General features: G+C 36.1%; 2 protein-coding genes across 4 annotated transcripts in view; one reads left to right on the top strand and one right to left on the bottom strand.

Annotated features, from left to right (window-relative positions):
• Positions 1-20,599, top strand: part of Flo2 (Flotillin 2) — a 248,356-nt gene that overhangs the window by 162,796 nt on the left and 64,961 nt on the right. The gene's annotated exons all lie outside the window — the stretch shown is intronic.
• LOC110370929 (glucose dehydrogenase [FAD, quinone]) lies at positions 9,364-20,389 on the bottom strand. 2 transcript variants are annotated; one of them, XM_021326939.3, is made up of 4 exons: positions 20,234-20,389; positions 16,294-16,462; positions 11,207-11,337; positions 9,364-11,050 (listed from the first exon to the last, which is right to left on the bottom strand). In XM_021326939.3, exons 2-4 carry the CDS (start codon positions 16,454-16,456, stop codon positions 9,473-9,475), a joined length of 1,872 nt encoding a protein of 623 aa, XP_021182614.3. In that variant the 5' UTR covers positions 16,457-16,462; positions 20,234-20,389; the 3' UTR covers positions 9,364-9,472. The 2 variants fall into 2 exon arrangements, with proteins under 2 accessions (XP_021182614.3, XP_049699298.2); XM_049843341.2 differs by lacking the exon at positions 20,234-20,389 and adding an exon at positions 19,960-20,057.

The raw sequence follows: 20,599 nt of genomic DNA on the forward strand, positions 1-20,599 counted from the left end.
TGTTTACCAGTACCCTCAAAAATACAGTCACATGTCTGGTTTTGATTCGATGCGTGCCTACAATATTCAAGAGTTGCCCTCGATATCTCAGGGTTTCCAGATCCTCATCAGATTCTGGTCATCCGAATTGGCATCTTCCTTCTTTATGAAAAGTCTTTAACAATAAAAACTAGCATTGCAACCTCTACAATCCTCTGAAACTGCTTGTCTTTTATATTTTTCAAACGATCCTGGACATTCGTCTCCATGGAATTTTAATAAAATATTTATATTCAAAGAAACGTCATACCATTCTCCACGATTTAAAACTACTTTGATTCATGTCCGCCACTTTTTACAAAGCGGGTCAGATATGCCCAATGGCCTTTAAGACATAATTAGTTATTTTCAATCAGATTTCTGAGTGATGACTATAAAATGTTGTATATAAATAACTTTAATAAAATAACTTTTACAAGGTACTGGCCTACTGTTTTAGTTATATTATAAAATAAAAAATATTAACTATTTTGACTCTCACGAAATTGCCATAACTATGATTGTTCTAAACTGAACGGTTGGCGCGAGACTCACTTTTTATCTATACAGGATTTGTACGGAACCCTCGGTGCGCGAGTCCGACTCGCACTTGGCCGGTTTATTAAATTAATAAACGAAATAATAGATAGCTGTAGTTAGTTAGAAAAAGTCTTCTGAATAGTTTTCAGTTTTTTTGAAAAAGTTGATGTTTTCTTGTTTTCAAAGCTTAGGCTTTAAAGTTTAAACTATCAATATTCATATTAAAATCTATCATTCTATAAATATAGCGAAAAGTAACGTAGCTAGTTCATGAATAAGTTTCCTCAAGTCGCGGGTCTTACCGCGGAAAGCAGCTAGTATTATAATCTTTTCGTAAATGATATGAACTTTTAGCCGTATGCTTCTTAAACTACTTTTTGAGTTCAACGATCCGATAAATTACTAAATATTTAAATCTGGTCTAGGTTCTTCTGTCAAAGTAATGCAATATTTATAAGTTGCATATTTTATAAATTAATTATCTGTAGTTTTCATTGTGGTGTGGATTCATTTTGTATTAGCTAATTAAGTCATATTTTAATTGCATCAGTTTAGTTTGCTGCCGTGTTGAATTTCTTTTGTTCTTCTTTTGAGGTTGCATAACATTATTTTACTTGGCATGGCATTTTCTTTCATCTTTAATTTTAGGTATTGCAAAAAATATTGTTAAAATAGTTTCTATATAATAGAAAACTTACAAAAGTGTATTCTATAATAAACTTATTAATTAAAGTATCTCAATAATTACTCGATCACTATCTAATAATTTAAAAAAACGAGTAAACATATTTCATCGTATGTAAAATTCTAAAAACCTCTTTGCTGCAATATTTCTTTGTTCTCGCTGATTTGAATTAGGAACTCAGTACAAAATCCGTTTTCCAACTGGCCGCCAAGCGGCGCAATTTTTTGCAAAAAAATTATGAAATTGTTAATAACTTTATAATTGCATTTTAGCAAAACGCAGCAATTTTCTTTTACAATAAAAACCTTGAAGATGCAAAGAAAGAAATAAAATAACGCATAAACTAAGCTAATTAATTCAGTGTTTGTACGGTAATTATGCTAAATAATTTAAACATTTACAGACTCGCTGGTCTTGATTGCGGTACGCGCAGGAATTTAATTATTTATTACCGTGTGTCTTTTTAATTTCCACATCAAAATAACGGAAGTTAAATTGTGGGTTATTTTATTCAAATTCGGTTTATTGTAGACTTAGGTAACGTTGATGCTACCATGCATAAAATTAGATACAACCTCAAAATCATTTATTCAAACTAGACTGCAAAACAGCACTTTTTGAACGTCAACATTTATAAGTCAGCCCCCAAAACGCCCAACCTTCACCACTATCTATATCTATGCATCCACTATGTCCTGCCCAGTAGGCACAAGTACAATAATGAAATGATTATATTATTGAATAATAATTTAGTTAACACATTCTGTGGTCCACACTACTTCGGCTCGTGTAAATTAAATTTTCTGGTCTCCGAAAAATTGTTTATTTTGCCACAAGCAAGCAAGGTACAAAAGTCATGGTATTTTTAGACACAGCAAAGATAACGCAACACAATTTCTATTCATGTATTGCCTACCTAATCTTAAACCACGAATATGCATGGACAGGCTATTAAAAGATGAACGTTTCAATAAAAGGTGGCAACATTTCATAAAGATTGCATACAAAGGTGAGTGTTGCAAGCTGTGATCTACGGGTTTACCAAGGTTAACCCTTAGAGCTGGTAACATTTTTGATTATGTAATGTGATGTACCACAAAGCTTTTTTTATCGACGTAAAATCATCAAATGACCCCTCCCGCTGTGGGTTAGCAGCGGTGAGGGAGTGTCAGACTCTTACTGACTAAAATCGTCGTGTTCCGTCATAGGCCTTTTATGTACCAGGGCCGCGGTATCTCTTTCGAACAACCCGCAGCCCCGGCAGGCCTTGGCCCTGCTGGGCCCCGCTGGGGTTGCTGACGTCTCTTTGAGGAGCGCGTGGAACAACGCGCGCCGTCGACACGGGTCTGTCGTCTAGGAAGACAGAGGGACGATGAGCCACCCGAACTCACCGCCCACAGACCCACGCCTACGGTGGCCGGGAGTCATCTCGCGACACCCGGCGCCCATGGTGTCTACCTGGTCCAGCGCGGCGGCCGGGATGAGAGGTGCGAACTCTCTGGCGTTCCGCCTCCTCCTTCTCGAGCATGACCGCTTCGCAGAAGGAGGCGACGGCATCCCATTCCCTCTCGCCCCGGACCATGGCCTGAACCAGGGCCGGACGCGAGAGGTCGCCGCCGCCCAAAGCCTCGACGAGGACCCGGCGGTGCCCTTCCCATGCGGGGCACACCTGGACTGTGTGGTCCACCGTGTCCTCGGGGCTGTCCGCACAATGGTGACACCCGGGCGCCTCCTCACGACCGATGCGGTGCAGGTACCTCCCGAAACAACCGTGTCCGGTGAGGACCTGCGTCATGCGGTACGTGAGGGCGCCGTGACTCCTCCCGAGCCACTCCTCAAAGAGGGGACTTACCGCCACGATGGTGGCGTGCCCTATGTACCACAAAGCTGCGGATATCAAATGTAGAAAAACAATTGAGCGCGCCGCGCCGTGTCGCAGTGTCGAATCCCGCGCTGAACATTTATTTTTGTGATTTGCGTATGTTTTTTTCTTCGGTCTAATATAGAAAAGTACTACAGTTTGTTCATGTTTTGGCATAGATTGATATTATGTGAGTGAATGAAAATTAATGTCGTTGTTTACGTCGAGAAACTGTAGAATTGGTGCGATTATGCTACTCCTTGCTAATGCAATTTGGCAGGCGTAAACAATAAGACTAGTTGACGAAATCCACTACAATATTTAAATGAAGAAATATTTTCTCGAGCAAATTTTGTGACACAGATTTATTTCAGCTAACTTTTTACCCAAAGGTACATTTATGTTTGACAATGCAGATAGTATTGCAGTATCTACTTACTACTTTAATTTTGACAATGCAACCAAGTACATTGCGGTGGCTAACCCTAGTTGTTAGAATCGATCAAAGAATGTATAATATTTTGAAACAAAACGAGATTTGACAGCTGTTACCTAAAAATTAATAATTATTTACATAATTGAATATTCCTTGTTTTATTTTTGGTCTTAGATAAATAAATATTCATGTGGATTGCATATTTAGCGCATGTATTTCGAGTTAACCTATGCGACTGTCACGTACGTGGGTCAAATGACCTGTAATTCTCATATACGTCCCACTACATAGGTTGTGACCTAAGTGTTTCTTATGGTAATTAGTAGGTATTATTGTTTGTTACTGCACAGTTTTCATGTAATTTGACGAATTTAAATAACGTACAAATTCGAGTGGTAAGTATTCGAAAACTTATGCAAACATCTCGTAAGTTTAATGCGTCCTTAGATATATCCACAGATGACAGATACATGTACCTACTTAAACTATATCTAACTTTCCCGATTGCGATAAAACCAAGCAGTCAGATCTAATTTTGTAACGATTCTTTGTGATTATTGCCTGAAGACTCATGATTAAAAATATTTTTCGGAATTAAGGTAATTATGACAATGATAACACGTATATGAGTATTGTGATTTCTGCACTGATAGAAATCCGTATTAAGGAAGTTCCTCCTCTGTGTGAGAATAGGCCATGCTCTGCAGTGGGACAGCAAAAATGAAAAGTAAATCCTTATTTATTCCTTTTACATATAACACCGTAGAATCAATATGTTTATCTGATATTTTAAGTATATGCCATATGTTAAATAGAAGGATTAACGTAATAATGTCCACCGCATAATAAACTGGATTGATGTTGTAAAAAGATAAATATGTTATCTATTTGCCGCTTACATAAGTGGAATAGGGAATATTATCAATTTGAGTACCTCTTCATAGGTGCCGAGGACGCCGGTGTGCGTACCTCTTACTTTAGCAATTTTCAGTAGGATGTAGGTACTAAACGTCTGAAACTAAAGAAGTTTGTAATTTGTTTGAGAAACAGAAACACTTATTTTTATTTTGACATTGATACATTTTATCATTAGGTTTTTCTTCCCTAGAAAATGTCCAAAAGAATATTTTCTGTATCATTCACAGCATAAAATGCCAATATGAACGATGCGCTCTCCAATCGTATATAACAATACTCCACGAGCTAGCGAACTCAATCAAAATGTCCTCCAATAGGTTTGTTTCTCTGCGAATAGCTCAGTTTTATTGGAAGCTCAAATGATCGCATAGTTCATGTTATGACATAAGGTTATCTAGAACCTGATGATAGACTTTCTCTTTGGATACCAAGAAAAGTATAGGGAAGGTACACTATAAGTAACTGTGCTAAAGTTGCTAAGTGGTAAATTACAGACATGTCATAATTATTTGCTTAGTATCTTGTAGTTTGCGTAAAAATAACGCATTCAGAGAAATTCAGAATCTTGTTTTTAAATAAATAATAATAATAATGTCTGGACACATTTTCAACCACGGTCGGTTGGCCCCATGGTAAGTTATTAATTAACCTGTGTTATGGGTGCTAACACAACGACCGTGACCGTGACCCGACCCCAGATAACGGGAACAGGGACGGAAGAAGAAGAAGAAGAATATGGGTGCTAACACAACTGATAAACTACATATAGCTTCATATATACATATTGATAAATACATATTGTACGGCCAACAAACATGCTCATCACACACATGTCGACCGAACCGGGGATCGAACCCGGGACCTCAGGTTCGGCAGTCCGGCATGGTGACCATTGCGCCATCGAGGTCGTCAAAATCGATCGAGGTCGGTTTTGATCATAGAAGAATAAATAATAATAGACAGGCAAGGCCCCGCAGGGCATCTGAGGCGGATGAGGGGGAGTAGCGACCCCGCGGGGCTATATATCCGAGTGCTCCAGGGAGAGTATACTGTCCCCCATCTCCGGCTTGCCGGAGTGAAGCATGACGGGGGATAGGTCTCCCGCCTCTTGACTTGCCTTCATCGGCCGGTCAGAGTGGAGTCGCTAGAGCAAGGTTAGTCCTGCTCGGAGGGTAGGTGCCTCGTGGTAAGTGGCGAGTGGGCCGGTGATGCTGGACCCACAGGGAGCGCGTGATCTGCGTTTAAAGTCCGCCGAGGTATCCTCACCCTTCTCAGCCGCTCATGTACCTGTTGCCCCCTTGTTGCGATTTAGCGACTGATTCCCGGGGGCCCAGTAAGTGAGTTGGCGAGTCTCCACCTGCCATTTTTACGTGTATTTATTACATTGTTATCGGCAGGTGCCATAGTTCCCGTAGTTTCCCCATTCCTAGTCCACTAGCATCCCATCACAATAGCCCAAGTAGTTTTCATCCATAGTTAGCAATAGTTTAGCACAGAACCGGGGATTGTCCTTGGGTACATTTCTATAGTGTATACAGGGATAATCGTCGGTTTTGTGTCACCATTTCATTAAAGTTGTCTCAAAAGGGCTTCAGCGTGTTGGCTTCGGCCCCACGTTCGCCTCCCAAAAATCCGGGACTCTATAGTCCCGAGGTCTGGTATAGACAGGCAAGAAGAATTAATAGTTTAGTATTAGTTCTGTTGCCTAAATATTAACCCAATGACCTTTGCATCGATATGGCATAAAAACGTTTCTGGCAACTATAAAACAAAAATCACCAACGACTTTCTTTTCTTTACCAAAGACTGCTGCAACGTCCTCAGGAATCCTTCTATCTACTATTCAAAGAAAATTAGTTAATTAGCCCAAAATAAAACACGTATGTACATTCTTCCTCAGCAGTAAGGCAACAGTAGTATTTTCGAAACCGCACGTCTTTTCAAAGTCACATCGTGCGACGTTTTACCTTGAGGCGTCTGTTTTGGCAACGACACGCGCTGTGGGCCAATGGGCCACGGTTCATGGGAGAGCACCTAGTGTAGTGGGCTCTATAATTAGTAGAAATTATATAGTTCAATCTAGATATATTTAGTTTTCTATACAAATATAGGTATCTATACAAATGTTATGGACATCATCCTCATCATCCTTTTGCCAGTTATGTTGGGGTTGGCTTCCAGTCTAACCAAATATATAGAACTGTTATGGCAGGCACCAAATATAATGTATAGCTACAAACAAATGTTATGAAAATCGGTAGGTACCTATTTCTTCTGTGAGCTTGATACTGATCAAAATTAAACTTTGAAACGGCTACATCAGATTGAATAAATGCAGTTTGTTTTGTCTAGGGCTACCTCAGTAAATAAATGCAACACGGTATCCGGGGCCACTTGCTAGTGATTTACCACACGAACTACTAAACGTATACTGATGCAACGAGCCCTTACATATTTTTTGAAGCGTCTGCCATGAATTATAATGTGAATAAATGATGTTTTGTAATGTCATTACTTTTAGTCATTTGGTTTTATTTTCTTCGCTTATCAATTCATTAATTGCATTTAAATACATATGTTTTTAATTGATAAGCCTTTATCGTACATAAATAATTAAATAACATTTTTGTCTTTGCAGGTAATCAATGAAGTCTTATTAACTACGAAAATGGTGAGAAGAAGATTTTAAACAATCAGCTCTTATTCTGATAACCTTTATGAGTACCTACAAAATGGAATACCAATTTTTCTTGACGGTAAAGTATAGACCGGTAGGATACAAACATGGATCTTAAAGTTGCATGTCGTCACGATTATGCATTTATTCAAGAATCGTCTATGTATCGGTTGTGTCGTACCTATTATAATCACATTAAATCCTATCACATATACTTTATGACATTCTATGGCAAATTGTAAAAAAAATCTGCCCTGAAAAATAATGAGAGGGCAGATAAGTAGGTGGTTTTTTTTCTTGACCACGTCCAAAGTCATCAAATGAAGGCCTTGGCCCTGCTGGGCCCCGCTGGAAGTGGGTGGATTTCGGTTGGAAGAAATCGGACTATAGATTCCGCACTTCTCGCTGCCAGCGAGTTGATGTTGATTTCCATCATCTCGTCAAAATGTAAGCCCTTTAACATATTTCTTCTGATTTTAAATTGTGATTTCATACCTAAGTATTCATACATACACGCGTATTCAACCTCTGCCGAAGTTCTAATGACTCCGTAAAAATCTTTGTTTGTAGTGAGTGGACCCGAGTCCAAAGTTCGAAGTCCATCGTCCAATGTGGGGTGATGGTCGTCAAATGTTTTTCTAGGACATGGTAGTTTCGTCACGGTGTTTAATTCCATTGCTTTACAACTTTCGCGAAGCAAGTTGCAGTGTATTCTGTGTCAACTTACGTGGGTGGGACGATGGTAGATGTGAGGCAGCTTGAAGGGATTATTGAAGGAAGATCGAGCATTTATTGGGAGTGGTTGGTGTGAATCTGTACTTTTAGCGTCCAACCCTCAACCATTTCTCATCTCTGCAATTTGTTTGTCGATTTCTTAGTTAATTTGTTTGGTTTTGAACACCGTTCGTTTTGTTACTTTTAATTAGTTAATTAATTAACCTGATTAGGCTAAGTAGTAAATTAATTCAGTCGTTTTAAAAGGTGTTAGCTATTGATTTGTATTTAATACTTGCATTCAGGTAATTGATTACCTCTATGGGTAAAATGGTTTCCTAATCTGCGAACATAGACCTAGAAATGTGAAAGATGTGCCAATGTGCAACCAATGTGTCATTGGCAGTGATTCACCACAAAATGATGATTGTGAAATCCATTAACCACCTGCATCATTTTTCCACATAATGCAATCAATATTTGGACTTTGAACTACTATTGCTCAAAACTTGTCCCACTACATAGAAACAATGTAAAGTCATCCAAATCATAAACCGCAAGGGGTTTGTATGTCGCTAGATGAGTCTCCGTCTCCCGAAGAATATTTCAAGTCGGTTTTTTCCCATGCAAGAGATTTTGAGGAAGCTCCCTAAAGTTGGAAATCTCTCTAATTTATCTCTCTACCATGATTTCGTTATCAGAGGGATAAATATCTGCTTCTGTAAATTAAATTCCATACCAAGATTAAATACTTATATCATGGATTTTATCTATTTTACCTACATTGTTCGTTGGATAGCAAACAATCTAATCTATAAGTTAGATTAGTATCTTAATTAAGAGAGTTGTTATTAAGTCCATGGTTGGTTTTACCATGTTGTAAACTGATAGTTGGTGTAATAACGTTTTATTGTTTATCTGTATAATCAGCACCCTTTTTATCATCTCACGTGATTGTAGATTTTATAGTCCAGGTTTCCTCGAGATGTTTTCCTTCACCTTTAATTTGTCCGTTTATTACGGTAAACGATAGCGAAGAAGATTTATATAAAGTTTTGAAGTAGCATTGAAAATGTAATTTTTATGTACTAGCCTTTTTCTGCGGTTTCACCCGCGTCCCGTGGGCACTACTGCCCGTACCGGGATAAAATAAAACCATGTTACTCGGAAAGAGTATGGAAAGAGTGTGTTTTTGAATGCATCCAAATATTATTACAGTTATGCAGACAGTTGGGTGTTGTATTCATATTAACCTAAAATTAATCTGTTTTCACTCGTCACCAATACTCCTACTATTTTTTTAAGTTTATCTTATATAAACAAACTGATAAAAACAATTATATAACATTTCACACTATTATTGTGTTGTCGCTATGTAAATATTATTTAAAATCTTATCTGCTTGTTTCATACCTACTTTTAGGTATATATCTTTAACGCCTTTAGTGATCAGGCCGCTGTAAATAATACCTAAGTATTTGTCTAGGAAACGTTAAATGAACAACAACATCTATAAAAAAACTGTACTTATTTTAATGCCTTAAACCTATTTTTTTCATAATTTATCACAATTTATTGCAGATTTTATTTGCAACACTCGAATTGTACTTAACTTATCACTTGTTAGAGTTCTTCGTGTTTTTCTAACCACGATTTTTTTATCATATCTGCGCCTTTTTCCCCAATCATAATCGTAGGCGCATTAGTATTACCTCGCACTACAAATGGCATTATACTTGCATCTATGACCCGCAATCCTTTCACATTGTGTACTCTCAACTCTGGGTCAACTACAGACTCCCCATCATTCTTAGGTCCCATCTTGGCTGTACTAGTAGGATGATACAACGAAAATGTAAGCTCCCTCGCAATACATTCCAAATGTTCATCGCTTTGCTTCTCAAAATCTTTACACGCTTCAATCTCAATCCAGTCTAATTTAAGTCCAGCTCCCTGGAACGTTTTAGTGTCACCCAATCTCAAGGAGTGTTTCTTCATGGCAGTTATTAAAGTGTCCAAATCTTCGCGCTCTTTAAAATAGTTGGCGTATATAAGAGGATGCTCAAGTGGATTCTTGCTGTTTAGAACAATCTTACCTCTCGATTTTGGGAACAATAACACAGTGTACACTACGATAACGAAATTCGATGTGTTAATCTCAATGAATTTACGATAAACTTCGTCGCTCAAGCCGTGCTTTTGAAAAACATCAAGCATACCATGTAGACTGGGAGGCATAACCAGATAGTGATGTTGGATATCTGGGGAAGAGGCGTCAGGGTCTGTGGTATTCATAAAGCTAATGACTCTATGCGGCGAAGTATCCTTCAATATCCCAGTCCCTTTCAAAAAGTATTCGGCAAACGAACCTACTACATTTTGTACAGACATTAATTCTTTATCGCCTGGCATAGTGTAAAACATAGGAACGAATACGTGGTCTTGTAAGTTTTCTCCAACGGGTAGATCAGCTTTTACTTCGATATCCATCTCCTCTAAATGTTTCCTCGGTCCAATACCAGATAGCATTAAAATTTGCGGAGAGTTTATAGAGCCACCCGATAACACAACTTCTTTCTTGGCATTCACAATTATGTCTTTACCATCTTTGGTAATCTGAACACCTTTAATCGCGTTTGAGCCAGGATGGAATAAAACTTTAGTCACTATGGCGTTTTTAATTACGTGTAAATTTTTCCTATCTTTAATTGGGCTCAAGAATGCTCGAGCAGTACTGTATCTCACATTACCTTTAATATTAGATTGCGCTGCTGTTATACCCATTTGATTGTCTCCGTTGACGTCGCTTAAGTTTTTCATTCCAAGTTCGGCTGCAGCTTGTATGATAATATTTTCGAATAGATGAGGATCTGTTACTTCTACAATATTAATGGGTCCATCCTTGTTATGGTGTTTGCTCCTTTCTTTTGTATAGTCTCCTGTGAATTTTTCGCTTTTTAGAAAGTATGGTAGGACTTCATCGTAGCTCCATCCGTAGTTGCCGTCAGCTGCCCAGGTGTCATAGTCAAGTTTGTTTGCTCTGACGTAAAACATGGCATTGATGCTGCTGCTACCGCCCAGGACTTTCCCTCGGGGCCAAGCGCAACCTTTTGTTTTGTAACTCCTGCAAGCATCTTGAGGCTGGGTCTTGTACCCCCAGTCTAGGTCGGTACCCAAGCTGTTGTAGAAGACTTGCGGAATCTGTAACATTTTATATGTTGTTTTATTGAGATACCGTACAAGTTTTCGGTAGTAATTACTCATTGGGTAGTAATTTCCTTATTTCAATTCATGTGAAGACCCTCAATAACATGATTGTATAAGGGAATTTCTTAATTATGATTGAGCAGTACTCACTTCAGTATTTAAGGTGGGGTTTCCTCCAGCCTCGACCAGCAATACCTTCCAATCTGGCACCTCACTCAATCGGTTCGCTACCACCGACCCAGCAGAACCGGCGCCCACCACTATGAAGTCATAGTTCGGATCTGAAATGTAGCAAGTTATTTTTGTTTTTAGAACCATTTATTTATAACAGTTGATGAGAAAAATCATCCTAATCGAAGACCGGGAAGTGGGTCAAAGTGGGTTTTTTTACTTGCGTAGTCAGTTACAAGTAAGGATAATATAATCGTGTTAAAAATGGAACACTCAAGTTCAAATGCCATTCTTCTTTCTTAAGAAATCTCTTCCAGCAGGTCCGTAGTATAAAATGAACGCATATAAAGATACCATCAATAAAAAAAAAATGGGTAGAGCCTACAGTTTTTTACCGTCGACATCGTCATTATTATTTTTGGGGCCCTACACTTATTAAATATTACAAACATTAATCTGAAGCATATTCAATGAGGGTATGACAGCGTGAACATATTTTTATACTAAGTCCAAAAACCTTTTGTATGATGTACAAATTATATTTAGTACCAAATCATTTGAGTGGTCAATACATAAGTGCAAAACCCTTGAGCAATTGACATATTTTCTTGAACAGGTTTTTAGCTTAGTACTAACAATCTAATTTTAGTAAAACTATTTGCGATATCTATAAAATAATGACTGGCCAAACCAAGATACCATGCCCTATTTGAGTCTACAATCTACTTTAAGGCTCCGCACTTCGAAAACATCAGTTTTTTCGTCGGGTAGTATGAGGCCTGGATACATTCTATAGATCAGAAAATTTAACAGTGAGTAGTCGAGGATATTGACCAGAGAATATGAAAAAAACCTACTAAAAAAATAGTCTCACACATAGAAAAAAAAGGCTTGAAAATGCCTCTCGAAAAAATTTTTCGTCAGCTAATTCTCAAAATATTCACTTATAATACCACAAGAGCTTCAAAATTATCGGGTATTTCCCGATAGGTTCGTTGCAAACAAATGAAGGAGTCAAGTTTTTCAGGTTAAAAAATCACGAGCGCGAAGCGCGAGTGATTTTTCCTGGAAAACTTGACGACTTTATTTGTTTGCAGGGAACCTTGAGGGAAATGCCAGAGAATTTTGAAGCTCGTGTGGTATTCGGGGGATTATTTTTCCGTCCCAAATGTCGGCCACAACCTGTCAGTTTGACATAGCAACGACCAGAGAAAATATTCAAAAAAAATTATCAGTATAATACCATGTAGGTTGTACCACGTGACGTCGAATGGTGCAATTCTATTGGTCGATATTTGGGTCGGAAAAATAATCAATGGTAACCTACACATGTTTTATCACTAAACGATAGAATATTTCCTAAGCTAAAGAAAAATACCACATATTATATGGCTTTATACAGCACATAAGGAGAAATATTTAAAAAACGTATAAAATTCAATGTCAATTTTCATTTCATGAATTTTACCTTCTGCCAGACGGCGTTCCGCCGTGAAGACGAATGGTCATGTCGCTTTGTCATCCAATGACAGTTCATCCTTCGTATTCCCAAAAATAATATAAAAAAATATATTTGTAATAACATCCTATAAGTTCTTTTTTTATGACTGAAAGTGGATTTATTTTAATGTACTACATATAATTAGCTCCATGGAAGATGATCATGAGTGTTGTGGATGCTTTATTCTTATAAAAAATGTTTTCAAGCGTATGATGTGAGATTACAGTTTTAGACGCCTTCCACCGGTCTTAAAAAATAGGAACATTAAGATAATGACCGCTAAACTCAGGTATATATGTGATTCCATTCACAAAATTTATTTATTTTCCAAATATTTATTTGTATTAGATTGTTAGGTTGTTTATTGCAAAACGTAGTTGTCATGGTAGCCGAATTTAAACTGTCATTGCTTGACGCGCAAGGAGGTTTGTGTTTGTAGTAATTTATTTTGGAATCTGACTAATAAGGAAATTAAAAATGATTTATTTACGATAGCGAAAAAGAATAATTTACGTGAGAACGTCGAAAATAATTAATTATTCCGTAATGAGTAAAAATATGAAGTAAACATAGAAGTTTTGTTTAGGATATCATATCAACCATTTCGGATGATAGAAAAAACGATTTATAAAATTTATATATTATTATGATACAAAACCACTTATTTGAATTTCTACCGAGGTGATCATTCTTCAGTTCAAGACTACTCGTAAAAGCAGTTGGACCCGAAATTAAAAATAAACCTGATCAAAAAAGCCAAATAGAGCTTCATTGGAAGCGGTGAAACAAAGAACTAACAAAAATGTATAGCAAAATATTGCTATGTTGCCATTCAGAAAGTAACGGGTCTGTGAAGATATAACTAGTTTAAAGAGCATTTTCTCTAATTTCCTGGGCTCATGTCTTAAAATTACGATGTATTTTTCGCGACCTTTTTTATAAGATTGCTTGAAGGCAGTTTTACAACCACACTTCTGAAATGAAGCTAACGATGTGCCTATTTCTCAATATTGTGAATGTTTTGTGCAGTACACAACTGTTTTCAGTCTGTCAGTTATACAAGGCGTGGAAATGGTCTCTATGCCTTGTATGCCTATGGAAACAATATTTGGCAGGGAAAATCATTACAACGAAAAGTCCTTAGGAGTTTGGGCGTTCCTGGGCTTACGGCGGCCAGCCATGAAATTGGTATCAAACGATAGCTCTAGTAGTAATTAGAAATAACTTTTACTATGGGCGCTATCCCGCGGGACATTTAAGAAAAAAGATATTCGGTTATTTTTGCATCAGAAATGTATGAGCTGAGACATCCATTTTTTCGCAGTTTTTGATATAAAATTAACTTAATTCTGTTATTTCTTAGGTATTTGTTTTAGTATTTCTAATCAATCCTGATCATCTGATATAGGTTTCTATTAAAGTATTTTGTTCTTGTATGAAAAGTAGCTCGTCGCTAAGTAGCGATTTCTTCAATGTTACAGAAAGCACTTCTAGCTATGCTTATGTGGTCCCGGCGGGTTATTCCCGGTAACACCCTTTCGTCGACACTGTGGACGATCGGGAAAAAAAGTTTCGTTCGTTCACAGTGTTGACGAACGCTACTTATTATTTCGGGTAATTCCCATTCGGTAACACCGTCGTCAACACTGTTGACGATCGGGAAAAAAAAGTTTCGTTCGTTCACAGTATCCATGAATGCTGGTATTTATTTTTAAAATATAGAAATAAAATAAAACATGTCATGGATTTTTAAAGTGTAAAATAGTTATTATGAACATGATAAGGCTATTTTTTTATTTTCTAGTTAATTGTGTTTTAAAAGATCTAACATAATCCATTAAAACATTTAAAAAATCCAAATATAGGTAAAAACCAGCATTCATGGACACTGTGAACGAACGAAACTTTTTTTTCCCGATGGTCAACAGTGTTCACGAAAGGGTGTTACCGAACGGGAATAACCCGTCCCAGCTATGTTTATTCACCTTGGACAGTTGTTATGAGTAATCAGAACCCGTTTAAGGCGTACCTTTTAACTGGGTTGTGTGACAATAGGTGGCAAAAAAGTTCAAAGTTCTTCGGTTTTAAAGTACATCACGGAGATAGAACTTCATAACAGTAATTATAGGACCACACTTATGACCACACTACATTCGTTAGTACCAAAATCATCGCTGGCCGCTGATAGCCCGGGCTCCGTAGAGATTTGCCCATTGTCCTTTAAGTAGTTTTTATTCAAAATCCAAAATTACCTGTAATCTATAAAAACTCTTATCTCATACCATACTCTATTTTGACCTTCGTAGGAATATTAATCAAAATTATAAATGAGACGTCTGTTTGGGAACATATTAATGTGAATCATTTGTTTGCGATTTCTAAAAAATCTAAAGAAAATTATTGCAAGATTATTATTTGTTAAAAAAGTTTAGTTTCCTACTGACTACCTTATTCCATCCAGTGAACACAGGCAAGGATACGAGTTATGTCAAAAATCAGTTGTCGACTGTTTTCGTATCGGCGAAAACGTGAGCGGCGCCCCGAAGTGGGCTCGTACCTCACCCCCTCAGGTTGTCGATTTTGACAAGACAAGGAGCCTTAATCACTACCAGATCTCCTTGGCCCTTTGTAAATTCAATTTACCAACTTGTAGGCTCCGAACTTTATCTGCCAACCTTTAGTTATTTAAGTTCCGATAGTAACTTCCTCATTTCATTTTAATAATTTTGGCACGGCATTGACCGCCTCGAGTGCTCACTGAAAATCTTTTGAGTGGGTTTTTCAAAAATATATCTTTCTTGCCTTCTCCAGCAATTATGAGCCAGTGAAAATATAAACGTCCGAGCCGTTCACGAAATGACGCAAATTATTTTGTAAGTGCATATTATTAGTCTTAGTATATATTTTAGTATATTTTGTAGCCATTTGAGCAGTGATTACAAATATGTCATTGACTCGTCAATACGGTTTTTCTCGACCAAAAAACGGCATAACGTTGTTATAATTTTAATTTATTTATTTTAGTTGCTATTCATGTTTAAAACTTATTCTACATGTAAATAACGGTTGTTTGTTTCATACTTTACATAAAATTATGCGTAGTATATTGATTCGATTTTAAATAACATGAATTAAAAACAAATCATCGTTATTTATTTCTTTAATTGACCCCTATTAAAATGGATAGTTTCATAGAAAAGTCATAGCTGGAACCAGTGAATATATGTATATTATTATTGTTACATATTAATTAGGAGGAATATATATATTTTGAAAACCTTGCGTTTCCTCAAAAAAGTCTAACTATCCACAGATTTTGGTACCCACAACAAACGTTTGCTGGGGAGCTTGTTGCGCCACTTCTTCTTCCCAGCAAAAACACATACGAAGTGGTGAAGGGTGGGCGTTTTGGGGGCTGTCTTTTGTAATTTCTTTTTTGACGTTCGAAATGTGCTGTTTTGTAGCCAAGTTTGAATAAATGAGTTTTGACTTTGATTTTGATCGTGGCCCCTTAAAAACAGCTGTCATGCAGCTCAATAACAAATATGACCGAATTTAAAGTTACCTTTAAGAACAGCCTCCGTAGCATCATCAGGCCAAAGATGGTCTCCAGCGATAGCACATTGCGCCGCGAAGAACGTCTGCAGAGTTTGTACGAAGAGTGGCCCAGCTACCTGGTAGCTGTCCAAGATCATAGACGTCAGCGCTGGGTCACAGGCCCACGACATCTTCACCTGGAATCAGTATTGTAGGCAATTCATAAAAGAGCAAAGTCAAAAAGTTATAGATAAAGATAAAAGTATAAAGTCATTTATTCAAACTCTTTGAATTTCAAATTTACAAAAGACAGCCCCCAAAACGCCTGCCCTACACCACTTCCTGTGTGTTTTTGCTGGAAAGATGAATAAGAAGAAGATAGTGGCCTAGGCTGGTAGTTAAGGTAGGTATCTACATCCGAGTCTTGTGGCCTCAACTAATACAGCCTTACTACAAAAACTTAATCATCTGTTGAACACTCGTCTAAAAATAGTGTGGCAGCCAAACGGACCTTATTTCAACGTCATAATTTGTATTTTTTTAGACAAGTGTTCAACAGACGTTTAAAAGTTTTTGCGGTACGACGGATAAGGTCTGTGGCCTCTTCAACCGCATAACAAAAGTAAGTTTAGGGGTCGCCAATCTTTTTGTCGTCACTGAACTTACTTCTGTCGCTACGCAGAAACTACTTTTACAGATCAGTAGGAAAGACAGGTACGTGACATGCGTACCTTTGCTCGAAATATTATAGTTGCTGACTGCCTTTGAGTTTGCATGAACTGTTCTTATAAATCATACTTATATGCTATGAGCAGTCAAAGGGCTAATTGATTTATGAACAGAGATGAAGATTCTATTTCTAGAATTATTAGCGATCGCCTGACTTTACTGGACTTTGTATCGACACAAATCAGTTAAAGCAAACAAATGAGGATGTTGGTTGGACTGTTAAATTGAGTTCTTAGTGATTCTTTCTTAATGGACTGACTTTTGGTTTACGGATATAAGGAAAAACTTGTTGTTTTGCGCGATTTCCAACCAGAGAAATTAAATATTTGCATAGGAGAACCTCTATTGCCTCCTTATAAATAAAACTGTATGAATTATGTAGCCCTATTCGATTTGATTCACACTTCGGGTAACAATTTGCATATAAATTAATTATAGGTACCTAATAAAGCGTAATTACATGACGTTGACATAATAAATCAACATTATTTATGTACGCAAATAGTAGGCATTTTACATAAATAAACAATAATATGTTAAACAAACTAATAATAGCGGTCTATAGTTAGCTGTTGGACGTCTGCAAATATTTAACCAAATCGGCCATTTGATCTACGAAAATAAAATGTAGATACAATAACAAATTTTTAGCGTTAAAATATGTTTTGGGTCTTTTTAAAGACCCTTCTATTAGGCTATTTTATCTAATTAACTTACTTAAGGAAATATGTGCATTTTGCACTAAAATGATTTGCAGCATTCAAAGTAATTTCTTTATATGATATTGAACGGTGCTATTTTCATTGAGAGTATTAAGATCCCCAAGAATGTAATAAACAGGATTGTACTGTGAAATAACCTCCATAGAATTAGATCGTAGTTTAGAACTGAGCATCATTGTATTTGACACGATCATTTTATTCATATTAGAAAGCAGAGCCAACAGAAAACGGCATACTTAGCCTTTTCTTCAGAACTATTCAAAATGTATATTAAAGTGTAAAGTACTGGCTGTCTTTCGCAGTTTCCCTCTGTCCTTTCTTACAAAAAAAAAACTTAGGTATTTTTGACCAAGGTATCGTTAGAATTTAGGTGTCAAGCAAAGAATGTCCTCAACTTTTTTTGAAGTCGGATAAATACTCCCACCTCCACTCCACGACCAATTATAAAATGTATATGTCTAGAAACTATGCTCTGAAATCGGTTCTTAATGATCACGTTTTAAGTATAATAATTTGGTTAGCATCTCCACACTAAGTTTCATCTGAATCCATTCTCCAAAATATACAATGTGTCCCGGGGATAAGTGACCGCCCGAAATTTTTTGAATATTTGTACAAAATTAAGGATAATTTCATTTATATTTTTGAAAAAAATCATTAAAAAAATTTTATTGTCAGGCCTGTTAATAACAGGCTTTGCTCTTTTTTTTCAAATTTCAACTGACTGTATTTTTGCATTTGTTTGAAATAGCAGCAAACATTGTTGTGAGCTATTGTAGGAAATATCATGTAGTTTATTAATAAATTAAAAGAAAGTGATATGAAGGGGGCATTTATTGGACTTATTTTGAAAAAACTGAAAAAAAGGCGTTATTTTCTTTGAATTTTTATTTTCTTTTTTTTTCTAATAAATGTTTTATTACATTTTTGTTATGTTTGATAATTTTAATTGATAAACTATGATGTCGGCTAGTCAATAAAGAAAAAAGAATTTAAAAAGATGTAAAAACTTAGGAAATATCTTAAAAAAACTGCAGCACGTCACAGTATTTACTAAAAATCATTAAAAAAAAACCAAAGGCGGTAAGTCCCAAATATAAAGGAAATTATCCTTAATTTTGTACAAATATTCAAAAAATTTCGGGCGGTCACTTATCCCCGGGACACATTGTATACTTAGCACATGGTGTCTCTAATAGTTTCACTTTTTTATCTTTCTTTGCTAAAACACCCGTTAGCTAGAATAACAAACTCAGTATCAATTAAGGAATCTTATTGACTTGTGTTGTTTAGTTGTTGATAATGTTGCCTTGCCTTGAAAACTGAGATAAGTGTTATTGAACTTATCCTTAACTTATTTGTCTAAGATTTCCTATTTATACCCCTCCTATTTATCGAGATACCAGCTATTTTCACGCGGTTTTACTCGCGTCCCGTAGGAATTACTGCCCGTACCCGGATAAAATAATAATACCTATGTTGCTCGGGGATAATCTACCTTCCAGCAGTGAACTTATTTATCAAAGCGGCTCCGTAGTTTCGATTCCTTTACAAACAAACAAAAAATATTTTTCTCTTTATAATTTTAGTATAGAAGAAGTATCATACTAATATTTATTTTCATCTGTTATCTACATAGATATAGTGATTACTACAATAGAGTTATCAAAATTTATAACTACAACTATATCTAATAAAACATCCACTTAAAATTATTAAAGGACCGACGTTATTGTGTTTTATAAGTACCATTATTATATTACTTAATTAAAATTTACTACAAAAACAATAATGGCTGTATATAATGTTTTTGTCAATTAAGCCTATGTTGTGACATTTATAGATAAGTCATATTTAATAGAGTAATTCATAGCTGTCTTAAAAAAATTTTAAGCACGTCAACTATGTGTACGAACAATCTTGAAATTTGGAGAAGTTTAAATTTATTTGAGGCAACTTAAAGTGATGCATAAAGTTTAACCTATTGTAATATAATTATAAGTGCTCTAAGATATAGTACCTACATGTAACTAATATCCAGAAATAATTTTGTTCTATTCTTACTCCTGTTATTCTGTCCACTGGGCGACCACAAGTTGTAAACTGACATCCAAATTAGTAATGACTTAAAGATACGTTTTATAAGACAAGTTTTAAGAGAATAACACTACAAATACCTAATTAAATAATATTTGTGTTTTTATTGCAGTGTAGAGAAATGAAAAGAAAGTAATAAATCATACTGTAAATAATTGGAGAAAGCTGTCTGCGACCAAACTGACGAGAAAAAATATTATAAACACGACACTCACTTTACAGTTCCGTTTGGATATTCCACTCTTTTTTATTAATTAAAATATCTAAATAGATAATTTATTTACATTGACACTATTTTAAACACGTGTTTCTTTATTTATTTTAGTTTATATTTACTCCCTAAATTACACCCCAATTTATTTAAAATCACTTCCGGAAAATTCTTAAAATTAATTTAAAAAATACTTTAGAAAAGCTTACCGTTTAATTTTCGACCTTATTTTTATTGTATTAAGTTATATTATTATTGTTTTAACACTGTATCTGCGAGCACAGGTGCATAGCGGATCGTTCGACCACTGACCGACAACTAGTGGCACGCACCTTACACACACAGACTTGTTTATGTATCTATATATGTATATATGCACACAGATATACAAGAGCGGAGTAATCTCTACGCGGTAGTGCCGGTTTTCTTATCTGTTATGTTTTGTTAAGTTAATATTTTCGCCTTGTAATGTTGTTTCTCTGTTAATCTAATAAGATACATTGCTATACTAATTATGCCAGGCACCGTTCGGATTTTTCTCATAAGTAAAAGTAAATTATGATTTTATAGTTATT

This window comes from Helicoverpa armigera, chromosome 22 (genome assembly GCF_030705265.1).
Source record: "Helicoverpa armigera isolate CAAS_96S chromosome 22, ASM3070526v1, whole genome shotgun sequence".
Classification (NCBI taxonomy): domain Eukaryota; kingdom Metazoa; phylum Arthropoda; class Insecta; order Lepidoptera; family Noctuidae; genus Helicoverpa; species Helicoverpa armigera.

Excerpts from the sequence above, each read along its gene's own strand:
- LOC110370929 (XM_021326939.3), bottom strand. The coding sequence starts at position 16,456 with ATGTCGTGGGCCTGTGACCCAGCGCTGACGTCTATGATCTTGGACAGC. Across the intron at positions 11,338-16,293 it reads TACGGAGGCTGTTCTTAAAG|ATCCGAACTATGACTTCATA; the intron begins GTAACTTTAAAT and ends GCTACATTTCAG. Across the intron at positions 11,051-11,206 it reads ACCCCACCTTAAATACTGAA|ATTCCGCAAGTCTTCTACAA; the intron begins GTGAGTACTGCT and ends AAAATGTTACAG.